The following is a 13,129-nucleotide window of genomic DNA, read 5'->3' on the forward strand; positions in this document are numbered from 1 at the left end:
AGTTAAAAGATAAAACCCACAAAAAAGCAATGCCTTTTAGTTTTTAACAAGAAGTATAAGTAGGCAGAAGTGTGTCCAAATTTCCCTTAAAAAGCAGCAGGCTTTTAAAAACAGCACCTTTACCAGGCAGAATGGCACGTGTCTTTAATCCCAGCACTCAGGAGGCAGTGGTAGGAGGATGGTTGTGAGTTTGAGGCCAACCTGGGACTACAGGGTGAATTTCAGGTCAGCCTGGGCTGGAGTGAGACCCTATCTTGAGAAAAATTTAAACTCCCAGCACCTTCAAAAGGTCTAGTTGTTCCTGCCAGGGCTTACTTGGAAAGGCTTATTCTTGGACTGGTCCATCCCTAGCATAGGGCAAACTTAGAACTTCAGGGAGAGTAATGCCTCAAAGCTCATAATGATGGTAAGTAAAAACATTTCAGGGCTGGAGAGATAGATTAGTGGTTAGGGCTCTTGCCTACAAAGCCTAAGGACCCAGGTTCACTCTCTCTACAGGTCCCACATAAGCCAGAAGCACAAAGGTGAAGCAAGTGCAAGGTAACACATGCCCACTAGGTGGCGCAACCACCTGGAGTTCGATTGCAGTGGCTGAGGCCCTGGTGTGTCAATTCTTTCTCTTGCTTTCACTCTCTCTCTCTCTAAAAAAAAAAAAAAAAATCCACCTGGAACCGGGGAGATGGCTCAGTGTGTAAAGTGACTGCTGCTGGACAAGTGTGAGGACCTGGATTTAATCCCCAGGACCATGTAAAAGCTAGCTGTGCCAGCATATACCTGTAACCCTAGTACTAGGGCGGTAGATGCCGAGGACTTGCTAGCTAGCTGGTTTAGCCAAATCAGGGAGCTCTAGGCCAAGACACTGTCTCAAAAACACAGGGTGTAGAGTGAGGAAGTCACTCTGGCCTCCACACTCACACACACCTGCACACACACATGTGTGCTCACACACATGCATATGCCTATCACACAAACATAAAATAAAATTTAAAAATTTTTATCCTTGGAAACTGAAATCTGAATTTTAAAAAGACTAGAGTTTTATCTCGTCCTGTGGACAATGGTACTGATTAGTAAGGGAAATAGCAGCTGAAGAAAATGACAGCCTGCCACTTAAGAAAGGAAAATAAGCTTGATGATGAGGAAGTCAGTCAACAAAGCATCAAAACTGACCGAGGCAATAGGCTGCTCTCACACTGTTTCCATCCATGGTCCCAACACACTGCACAGGGTGAGGGGTATTTGTAAAAGTTGTTCTTCTTGGCTAGAGTGACATCTTAGCAGTTAAGGCACTTGCCTGTGAAGCCAAAGTACCCAGGTTTGATTTCCCAGGACCCATGTAAACCAGATACACAAGGTGGCACATGTGTCTGGAGTCATTTGCAGCTGCTGGAGGCCCTGGTGCACTCATTCTCTCTCCCCACCCCTCCAGTAAATAAATAAATACATAAAAATATAAGTTGTTCTTTATGGGCTCTGTTCACAGGTGAAGCCCCAAAGAGCTTTCCTTATTAATGAGTAAAGCCTCAACACCTGGGATCTTACCTTTTGTCTTTTTAGAATTTTTCCTGGAGATTTCTGTACACAATCCAGTGAAATATAGGCAGTAAAAAAATAAAATTTCCACGAGTAAAATGAGCTCTGATTTCTCTTGCTTTCTTGTTAAAAAAAAGACCAAAAAAGCCAAGATAAAAAACTCATTTCATATTTCTTAATTTCATATCTCTTGTTATATAAAGTTCCCAAGAGAATTTTCCCAAGTTTATGTGCAGAGTCAAACAGAAACTAACCTAAAATCCCTTTGCTTTTGTTTCATGGAATGAACTTGCCAGATTTCAGTTGCAATCAGAAAATGAGGAAGTGTGCCCCCTCCACAAACCTGTCAAATCCTAGCCACAGATGGTCACAAGTGACTTGACTTGCCCCTTGTAAAGGACAGTGTGCACTTGCCGATTGCAAAGAGGAATTAAGAGTTACATTTGGAAACGTGGGGACTTACCAAGTGTTCGCAGCAAAACAAACTGCATTCCCAGTGCAAAAGGCCTTTCCTCGTCTTCCACAGACCTATAGCGAGCAAAGAGAACGACACAGTTTGCCGCTGTGGCTCCAAGAAAGTGGACCTGACATCACGCCTGCCTCACACAGACTCAGGAAGCAAGTGTGCTTTGCCATAACAGCTCATAGCTAGAATGTGCAACAACAGCCAACCAAGACTGCTGTTTGCAAACCACAGAGTAGAGGTAGACACACCAAAGAAGCCCCACTGATTAATTCTGTTTCTGTATATATACTGGTGGAGGGTCAAGGTTTGTGGCTGAAGAGGCAGACGAAGGCAGAAAGTATTCTAAATGAGCTCTGCAAAATTATTCTACAAAAAAAAAAAAATCTTATTCTCATTCTCTGCATACGCTTTCCAAAAGACGTGCCCAATGAAAATAATTTTCATATTTCCTCTGTCAAAAATATTTTGGGGGCTGGAGGAATGGCTTAGCAATTAAGTGCTTGCCTGTGAAGCCTAAGGACCCCAGTTCGAGGCTCGATTCCCCAGGACCCACGTTAGCCAGACGCACAAGGGGGTGCACATGTCTGGAGTTCGTTTGCAGTGGCTGGAGGTCCAATCTCTGTCTCTTTCTCATCTGCATCTTTCTCTCTCTTTGTCTGTCACTCTCAAATAAATAAATTAATTAATTAAAAAATATTTTAGGGCTGGAGAGATGGCTTAGCCGTTAAGACACTTGCCTGCAAAGCCAAAGGACCCAGCTTCAACGTAAGCCAGATGCACAAGGGGGTGTACGCATCCGGAGTTCGTTTGCAGAGGCTGGAGGCCCTGGTGTGCCCATTCTCTCTCTCTCTCTACCTGCCTATTTCTATCTCTCTCTCTCTGTCTGAAACAAATAATTTTTTTAAAAAATGTATTTTTTAAATCTTAAGCCAAAAAAATACATTCCTCTGAGTCACATTTTAGCTAAAATTTATGCTTCAAGAAATGCCCATGAGGCAGGAGTCTGAAGGTATTGATGTTGCAGTTAGCAGAGATCAAAGGATTCCTTTCCTGACATTCGGTGTTAGAAGCCAGCGCTAAAGTGGCAGGTGTGAACACTTGTAAAATGGATAGCACTCCTGTGGGCTACCATTCATTGTACGATGACAGTGTAGAACATTAGATTACTTAGGTGAGTAAGCTTCCTAACGGTTCACATAGCTTTTACATGATGAGGTGCCCTATCCTTCTCAAGCACACAGGTAGGCTTCTGCGTATGAGATGGAGAACTTCCTGGGACCACTGCCCTTGAATCTCCCCCTAGGGCTCTAGGCCTTTTAGCGATTCCCCTGCTTCTTTCTGCAGCCATGTTACCCGTCGGTGTCAGCTAGTGGAGGAGCGGATAAGTCCGTGGGTCTTCCCAGGTGTCTCTGTCTTCTGGTCAGAGGGGCTTCACTGGGAAATATCTGCCTCAGTGTGCAGTGGGGGGAAAGCCAAGATTGTGCATGATCCAGGCCACCTGTCCTCCCTGAGCGTGGAGAGTCCTGCCAGGGGCTCAGCGTTTCTGAGTTCAGAGGAACCAGAAAGAACCCCTCCTGGTCTCCCTGCCTCCCACCCCTGCTGCCCTCAAAGCCAGGCGTGCTCTTCCTGCCTAGCCACACTGTCCCCCCGGGCAGCCTGTGCACACCGCAGCCCCTACTGCGAACACAAGAGCAGCGGAGGGTTGGTTTGAATGTGCCTGTTTTAAATAGGACAAAAGCAGCTTCCTTTCGCAGACAAAAAGCCCAAAGAGGATATATAATATCCTGGATGATGGGAAGATCACATTTCCCAGTCTACCCTTTGCTTGATTCAACTCCAGAACTTTATTCGACAGTAAAATTAATGAGCTCAGCATTTCATATCGCAGGCCCAGCAAAACTCCTTGCTGATCCCGGAGATGCACTATTACCCACCCACAAGGCGGGAGATAATAGCTTTTGCCGCATGCATGATTTAGCAACTGTGTCAGATTACTTCCTGCTCTTCTGGGCGAGGGGGTGTCGGCTGCGTGGAGCTAACGTGGGCATGCCTTTCAACTCACGATGTTTAACCTTGCAGGACAACGGAGACTTCAGAAATAAAAGGCACCTGAAAGAAATTTCACTAAGCAAAGAGGAGTGGAGCTCCATGAAGAAAGTTCTAGAATGTGAAATGTTACAACCATCTTTTCTCTTCCAGATGTAAAAACTCACATCCTTGTTGCGTGAGCTCAGCGGGAGATGTGTGAGTGACCTGCACTCTAATCCCAGCGTCCCTTCTTCGCCTCCTCCTCTCCTACAACAGGCTGGCCGGTTGGGCCACCCAGCCCAGAACCTGGCTGCTCTTCTTACCTGAGAGTCACTATGATGGCTGAGGGCTGGGCACAGGCTGTGATAAAGGTGACTATGAAAAGGAAAACCAGGAACGGGATGAGGGTATTGCAGGTCCGCTTGCACTTCCCGGACACAGCGTACCCATTCTCGTTGAGATACGTCTTGACAATGACAACTCGGAGCTGGCTGCGCTGTCCCACGGTGGGTGGCGTGATCACTTGTCGACTTTGGACACAGGTGCATTCCGTATAATTCCGAATCTGAGGAAGCAAAAAAAAAACAAAAACAAAAACAGGTAGGTCAAAAGCCAGATATGGAGCTGGAGAGATGGCTTAGTGGTTAAGCGCTTGCCTATGAAGCCTAAGGACCCCGGTTCGAGGCTCGATTCCCCAGGACCCACGTTAGCCAGATGCACAAGGGGGCGCACGCATCTGGAGTTCATTTGCGGTGGCTGGAGGGCCTGGCGCACCCATCCTCTCTCTCTCTCTCTCTCTCTCTCTCTCTCTCTCTCTCTCTCCCTCTTTCTCTCTTTGTCTGTTGCTCTCAAATAAATAAATAAAAATAAACGAAATTTAAACAAAAAACCCAGATGTAGGGGCCGGAGATATGGCTCAATGGCTAAAGATGCTGCTTGCAAGGGCTGTGTACCCAGTTTGATTCCTAGTACCCACATAAAGCAAGAGAAAGAAGGTGGTGCACACATCTGTAGTTCGTGTGCCAAGGCAAGATACCCTGGGGTACCCATTTGCCCTCTGTGTCTCTCTTGCGCTCTCTCTCTCTCTCTCTCTCTCTCTCTCTCTCTCTCTCTGCTTGCAAATAAAGATATTTTAAAAAATAAAATAGACTACAAACATGTTATTCTAGTGAACTCCACAACTTAAATAGGCTAGCCAAATTAAATCCTTGTAGTTTAAAAAAAAAGCCAAGAAGCAAGAATAATGTTCTCAAATTAAATATTCAGTCCTTAAAAAACAAAAGTCAAATGCAACATAGGAATACTGACAAATAAGAATGTCTTAAAATAACTGTGATCTTTTTTTAAATGTAAAATATTGTATACAAAACACATTCTTGGAGCTGGGGAGATGCCTCAGTAGAGAAAGCACTTGCTGGAGTCCCAACCCCCAGCACCCATGTAAATACCAAGTGGGTGTGCTGGCCACCTGTAATCCCACTATTAGTGAATACAGGGGCTACCTGGAGGCAAATTGCCTAGTGAGACTAGCTAAATCTACAAGCTCTGGGCTCCTGTGAGAGACCCTACCTCAGGAAATAAAGAGAACAATCAAGAAAGACACCAGTGAAGGGTCAAAGTGTGTGTCCCCATAACATCTAGATTGGATAGTCAAAACCGTTTAAACCTAAACTTTTCTAAGATGCTTTCAACACCTAGTTCTAAGTCATTGCCATTCCAAGTGATTATTCTTGGTCATTGATATAGGCTGCATTGAGTTCAGTTGACCTCTTGGGGTCTCCAATTGGACAAGCTCCCTAAAGCAGGACCCCATGTGTGTAGCCCAGTCTGAGCACACGAAGGTCCCTAAGCTCACATTTGTTCAATTCATAGCGCAAGCATGATGACTTCAGTATGAATGATAATGGACTTCTTACTAGCTATTCCTGTTCAAACACCCTGCCGGCCCTTTTGGCAGACTGGTGACTTCCACCCATGGCAAGGATAACCCTCTCCACGGCTATAACTTCAGACTGCTGACTGATGGCTGCACCCCTGGCCCGTGGTGCGCCTGCCATCTGACAGAGTGGGGCTGTCCGGATGCACTGCTAAGACCAACATCGCCTATTGATGGTTCCCAACAACTATCTATGAGCCTCTACTGGTGTGCTACGTGCCGCTATAGGGGGCAGAAGATACAGAAGCACAATGGTGGCTGAATCTTCTCTGTTAACTACTAAATTTTCTACGAAACATAGCTGAAACAGCAAAAATGAAACTTTGTGGAGTGTTAATAATTCAGTATCAAAATAAGCTGGTAGATGCTAAACTGACCAATTAACCTTCGTAACCTATTACCTTGCTTTTTACTGACTGGCAATTAGCAGACTAATTCTTGTGATGGTCCTCACTAGGCACAAGGTAAAAGTGGGCCGTGTTTGGCCACCTGTGCTCAAAGGATTGCTGGTCTTTATAAAAGAGCAAAAGGATGAGGATTCACTCACTCCCAAGCAAGACCAGGGCTGCTGACAGGAATGGGGCTCATGATCTCTCTCAGAACCCGGGAGCTCACCAACTACATAGTGGGGGACCAGCAACAGGAGTTCCCTGTTTCAAATTCAGAAATCAAACATGGGTCCCCTGACACCTCAATCAGTGATGTAACTCCTTCTCACCTGCACAGAACAAGTGCATGCATTTTAGCCTCATAATCAAAATAGTCACCTGTGGTCTGATCTCATGCAAAGAGCCAAATCGGGCTCAATAGAGAACGGGAGTCAAAATATGAAAACCTCCTCCCATAGTATTACAGCCTATTTATAATTCACAAGGAAGGGAGTTCTCAAAATAGCCTATTCTTCAACTGACAGAAATATCTTTACTCTGAAAGGGAAGGGGGGTAAAAGAACTGAGGTGATAAGTCTATGAAAAATGGTCATGACCTATCTTTTCAGACTCCAATTAGGAGGAGGCGCCTTCAAAGGCTCTGGTCTGTTCTATCAGCACCAGCTGCAGCCACATTGACCTTCAAATCCATTACAGGGGCCCCGTCAGTGGACAAATGGAAGGCCTGAAGCTCAACCTTATCAAATTTCCCCGAGTTGGCTTGGAAAGTAAAGTAGGAGCCAGCTAGTGAGGAAGCAAGCATTTCCACAAAGAATCCCATCATCCCTGGCAAACTTGACAGCCCTACATGTTTCTTTCCGTGAGGTGTCTGGGAAGTCATCTGGTGCCCAAATCATGGTGGTTGCGTATAAATTCTATCACATCCTTATCTCAGGAGGCCAGATTAACAAATCATTGGGAATATATGAAATCTACTCACCCCAGTGCTGAGATTCCCACTGTTAACACAGCCAGCCAGACAAGGGTTGAAGTAGGTAATCCCGTCTGATCCACAGACAGGCTCATACTCATGTATCTTACAGCCACAATTCACATTGCAGCTTCCTGTCAGATTCCTATGGGGCATGGTCAGAGAAGGGCTGAGAGAGAGGAGAAAAGAGCAAGTTGTGAGCAGCAAGCACTAAAATAAAACTAGGAGGAACATTCTGGATGTTTAGTGACTTGTCCATTTTAAAGGGTACATGCCCACAAACCAAAGTTATGCTACCAGGAAGTAACCACCCTGCATAACTGCTTTTATGACTTTACAGCAAATGTAAAGAAAAATGATTCAGCTTTTTAGTTACTAAATATTCAAGATTTAAACACATTATCTGCCCTGCCTGAATCTTGCTGTCCACCTTGACTTAGTAGACCCGATCTCACGTCTGCAATTAGTGATTTGAGAGAGCTCTCAAAGAATTCCTCACTGACTGGAAGCATTTGGTTCTGTCTTAACAAGCCTGGCCACAAGACCTTTCATTATTCTATTTCATGTTATTTTATTATTTTGGGGATCTGCTAGGCGCTAAACTCAGCACTTCATGTATGCTAATCATGTACTCTTCCATTGAGCGAGACACCCTGCTTCCAGTTTATTTTTAACTGCTATATAATAATTGCACCAATATCTGGGGCACAATGTGATGTTTCAATACATGCAATATTATGTAATGATCAAATCAAGATAGCATATACTTCACGTCAAATACTGATCAGTATGCAATTCATAAAATAATTGTGAGCACATAAACATGGAGTCAACCAATCACAGTAACCAATGTAGATTTCTTTTACCAAATATTTTCATTGTTCTTGAACAACTTATCAAAGAAAGATACATTGATTCTAGAAAACCTAGAGGAAGTAATTTTCCAAGATGACTAATTAAGAATCAGAACAATTGCTTTATAAAATCAACCAAATGGCCCATATCTTAATGCTGCTCTCACTTTTGGTTAGAGACGCTTCTCTTTTCAGATGGCAGTGACCTTGGGATGACTCAGAAGGCACCATAGTGCTGAGAAGAAATGTCAAAGGAGTGCTCAGCACTGAAATATCTCTATCACACCTTCCAAGGCTCAGGACACATTGTGGAAGAGGTGCCAGAAAGAATGTTAGAGCCAAAGGCAGGGTAGGACTCCTTTCAATGCTGTCTTCAAGACACAAAATGGCCTGGATATCCATGACCTCACAGTGCCTGGCACTGCTACACAAGACCCCCATGATAGCAGGAAAAGATCATGACATCAAAATAAAAGAGGGACTGATTGAGAGGGGTTGGAGATATGATAGAGAGTGGAGTTGTGAAAGGGAATGTGAGGGGGGAGGGAAGTATCTTGGTTTATTGTGTATAATAACAAGCTTTCAATAATAATAATAATAATAGCAACCAAGGGGGCTGGGAAGATGGCTTAACAGTTTAAGGTGCTTTCTTGCAAAGCCTACCAGCCCACATTAACACCCAAGCTACCCGCATCATTCAGGCACAAAAAGTGGTACAGACACCTGATGTTCCTTTGCAGTGGTAAGAGGCCCTGGTGCATGCACACACACGTGCGTACACACACACAATCACACACACACACAAATAAATGAATAAAAATTAAAAGAAAATAACCAAAGAAGAGAGATTACAGAGTTCTTCACAAGGATGGCCCAGAGGTAGATTCACCATCCTAAGTGTTAGGTTTTAGTCTCCATGGCATCACAGTGCCCGGCATAAAGAAATGATGTGAGGGCTGGAGAGTTGGCTTAGCAGCTAAGCGCTTGCCTGTGAAGCCTAAGGACCCGGTTCGAGGCTCGGTTCCCCAGGTCCCACGTTAGCCAGATGTACAAGGGGGCGCACGTGTCTGGAGTTCGTTTGCAGTGGCTGGAAGCCCTGGTGCGCCCATTCTCTCTCTCCCTCTATCTGTCTTTCTGTGTCTGTCGCTCTCAAGTAAATAAATAAATAAAATTTGAAAAAAAAAAAAAAGAAAGAAATGATGTGATATAAAAGCTCAAAGAAAATCAGCTTAAGCACCAAATGTATAAGGAGAGAGAAGATAAGCAAGGATACAAAGATGGGGTGAGGAGTAGAAAATGGAGGTGAAAGTAGAGGCAGGCAGATACCCAGAAGACATACAGAAGATTGAGAGTGACTCTACAAAGCTCCAAAATCTTGATCTCTTTGCTTTTGGCACCATTTGTACACTACTACTGAGATTCTGTTCCTAAATCCAAGTGAGTGAGCAAGAGCAGATCCTTCAATTATCCATCCCTCTCTCCATTTTCCACACAATCAACAGATACTAGGGAATGTCTGTCAGGCATCAGCATTTGTCTTCAGTGACTACGTTAGCATAGTTACCCACTCTCACACCCCATTCCAAGCATACGCACTCACGTACAGACTTAATATATTGTTTGTTCTAAGGTTTATCACACTGAGACAACGGAATTCTCACATTTCAGTGAGAGGAACAAATGAAAACCCATATTAAAATCCCATCAAGAAAGCCTTCTGGGACTGGGGAGGTGGCTCAGCAGTTAAAGGTGACTGCTTCAAATCTTGCCAGCCAGGCTGTGTTCAATTCCCTGGCACAAAAGGTAAAGCCAGACATACACACATGAAAAAAAAAAAAAAAAGGGTTCAAGATCATACTCAGAAAAAAAAAAGCCTCTGACAAAGCAAAAGTCAAGTAAATTCTGTTCTCATTTATGTCACTCCACAGAAAAATTTATCACCATTGAGGTACCAATCCTTAGTACCAAACACTATAACTACCAGAAAGCTGTTAGCCAGGAAGACCCCTGATGGTGCCAAAATGTTACAAGCTATTGACAAGGCTCCTGGATGCCCACCAGAACTAGACAGTAAAAACCTACTGCTGAAGACTTCACATCCTTGGGCTTCAAGTCCCTGAGAAATCAAATTGGAGCTGAGCTGGAAGCCTCCTTGCTGTTCACTAGCTGCCAAGATACTGGAAAGCGTTACGTAGCATGCATTTTTCTCCTCTGAGAGGAGAAACAGTCATCACTGGTCTTAACCAGCAGTGGACCCTACAAGCTTTACAGCTGGCCAGCCAGGCCAAATGTACCAACTGGTACAATGGTGGCATGTTTGTTATAAGGGAAACCAACTACTCTCTGATTGAACTTGAGGCCCACTTCGTGGAAGGTAATCCTGTCTCATACTGAAAACCTACTCAAAAGCCTAGGGCTGGGGAGGTCAAAAGCCCTAAGAAAGAAATTACTATTGTTGGCTAACTACATGCATATATTATGTCCACCAAACTGCCTGCTAAACACTTAAGTTTGTACCCATTTGTTAATGCATAGTGTTAACTTTTGATTAGAGAAGCTTCTCTTTTCCAATGGTGTAGACCACTGTGGTAAGTCAAAACTCACCAAAGTGTTGAGAAGTGACAGAGTATTCAGCACTGAGATATCTCTATCACATCCTCCAAGGCTCAGGGTCCATTTCAGAAGAAGTGGTGGAAAGAATGAAAAAGCCAGGCTGGAGGGATGGCTTAGTGGTTAAGGAGCTTGCCTGCAAAGCCAAAGGGCCCATGTTTGATTCCCCAGAACTCATGTTAGCCAGATACACAAGGGGCGCATGCATCTGGAGTTCATTTGCAGTGGCTGGAGGACCTAGTGTGTTCATTCTCTCACTTTCTTTCCTTCTTTCTCTGTCAAATAAATACCTAAGAATGTAAGAGCCAAAGGAAGGGGAGGACTGCTTACAATGCTGTCACCCAGACACAAAGTGGCCTTTATATTCATGACCTCACAGTGGCTGACACTACCTACACAAGATTTGCATAATGGGAGGGGAAATTTACATTAAAATAGAAAAGAGGGCTGAAGAGATGGTTTAGCAGTTAAGGCGCTTGCTTGAGAAGCTTAAGGACTCAGGTTCAATTCCCCAGTACCCACTTAAGCCAGATACATACAGAACCCTGCAGTGGAAGAGATATGCCATTGGGAGCAGATCTTTAGTTCAGTCCTACTAAGGTGTGTGGAGAGCCAATTTGGAGCTCTAGCTCTTCATGTTTGCTGGATGTTTGGTGATGTTTTTCTGCTCTGGATCTTTGGATGTGAGCCAGCTTTTCCTGCCATTAATGGAATATCCCCTGCATTCTGTAAGCCTGAAATATACCCTTTCTTCCTATAAGATGCTTCTGGTCAGATGTTTGTTCCAGTAACAAAAAGTAACTGCAACAAATGTTATTCATAGTTAGGATGGGTCTTCCTGCTTCAATTAATATAACTGAGAAAATATCTAACAGACATGGCCAGAAATTTGTTCCCATAATACGGTGGTTTAATTAGGTTTCTCCCATGAACTCATGTGTTCTGAATGCTTGGTTCCCAGCTGATGGCAGTTTGGGAGGTGGAGCCTTGTTGGAGGAGGTGTGTTGTTAAGGGCAGGATTAGGGATGCTCTATCCAGCTCCCTCTTATAAGAATGCAGCTCACTCTCTTGTTAATGTTTTCTGCCTGCTGTGAAAGAAGCAAAGTCCAGCCTCTGCCCCATGCCATCATAGAGATTCCCCTCAAGACTATAAGCCAAAATTAAAAACTTTCCTCCCAACAGCTGCTTTTGGTCGGGTATCTTGTCTCAGCAACGCAAAGGTGGCTACGGAACATGCAATTCTAAATCCGCTTGACAACCAGAGCTAAACTGTCACATGTGGCATAAATACCAATGGTGCCAAAGGATGGAACCTTGGACCAATGTCACATTCTGCAGCTGATGAAAAGGAAGCTCTTCTAAGAGTCCCAGTGATCCACTGTGACCTGATCGGTGCCATGTTGACTGCTGTCACGTGGGAATCATGTAGTGTGGGTTAGGATTCCTTGTACCAGTACTTTCAAGACCTAAACTGCAAGCCTTGATGAATAAAAGTATGTTTGTCAGTCTGTCTCCATAGTCCCTAAAAATGACAGGCTACAAGGTTGTTATTGTTGCTATTTATAAGTTACTTGGCATGTCCTACTGTTAACACAGTCTTCCTTCATTTGTGCCAGCAACAGACTCGAGATGCTTGTCGGTTAGAAGTATGACTGTCCACTCACACAGAAGAAAACACCAACAGCAGGTCAAATTATGCCAACATGATTCATCCTTTGCACTGGGCTGATTTAAAAGAAATCGATCTTAAGAATAATAGCGTCAGCCGGGCTTGGTGGTGCATGCCTTTAATCCCAGCACCCAGGAGGCAGAAGTAGGAGGATCGTCATGATTTTATTTACTTGAGAGCAGAGAAAAATGGAGAGAGAGAGAGGATGGGAATGCCAGGGCCTCTTGCCACTGCAAACACACTGCAGATGTATGTGCCACTTATGAGTTTAAGGCCATCCTGAGACTATATAGTTAGTTCCAGATCATCCTGAGCTAGAGTGAGACCCTACCTTGAAAAACAAAACAAACAAACAAACAAAAAGAACAATAATGTCCTGGTTGATTAGCATTTACTCTTCAGAAAATGGGGAGATAGCTTAGCTGTTAAAGCATTTACCTGCAAAGCCCGCAGACCCTGGCTCGATTCCCCAGGACCCAGGTAAACCAGATACACAAAAGGGCACATGTGTCTGGAGTTTGTTTGCAGTGGCTGGAGGCCCTGGTGCATCCATTCTCTCTCTTTCTCAAACAAACAAATAAATGATAAAAAAGGAAGAAAGAAAGAAAGAAAGAAAGAAAGAAAGAAAGAAAGAAAGAAAGAAAGGAAGGAAGGAAGGAAGGAAGGAAGGAAGG

At 44.1% G+C, this 13,129-nt stretch overlaps 1 protein-coding gene across 2 annotated transcripts in view; it reads right to left on the reverse strand.

The window, feature by feature from the left end:
• Slco5a1 (solute carrier organic anion transporter family member 5A1) overlaps positions 1 to 13,129 on the reverse strand; it is a 172,517-nt gene that overhangs the window by 10,999 nt on the left and 148,389 nt on the right. For both annotated transcript variants that reach the window (XM_004653300.2, XM_004653299.2), the window contains 3 exons: positions 7,332 to 7,491; positions 4,351 to 4,592; positions 1,997 to 2,061 (listed from right to left, as the gene is read on the reverse strand). In XM_004653300.2, coding sequence (XP_004653357.2) covers positions 1,997 to 2,061; positions 4,351 to 4,592; positions 7,332 to 7,491 — 467 coding nt within the window. The remainder of the gene's footprint in view (positions 1 to 1,996; positions 2,062 to 4,350; positions 4,593 to 7,331; positions 7,492 to 13,129) is intronic.

This window comes from Jaculus jaculus, chromosome 2 (assembly GCF_020740685.1).
Source record: "Jaculus jaculus isolate mJacJac1 chromosome 2, mJacJac1.mat.Y.cur, whole genome shotgun sequence".
Classification (NCBI taxonomy): Eukaryota; Metazoa; Chordata; class Mammalia; order Rodentia; family Dipodidae; genus Jaculus; species Jaculus jaculus.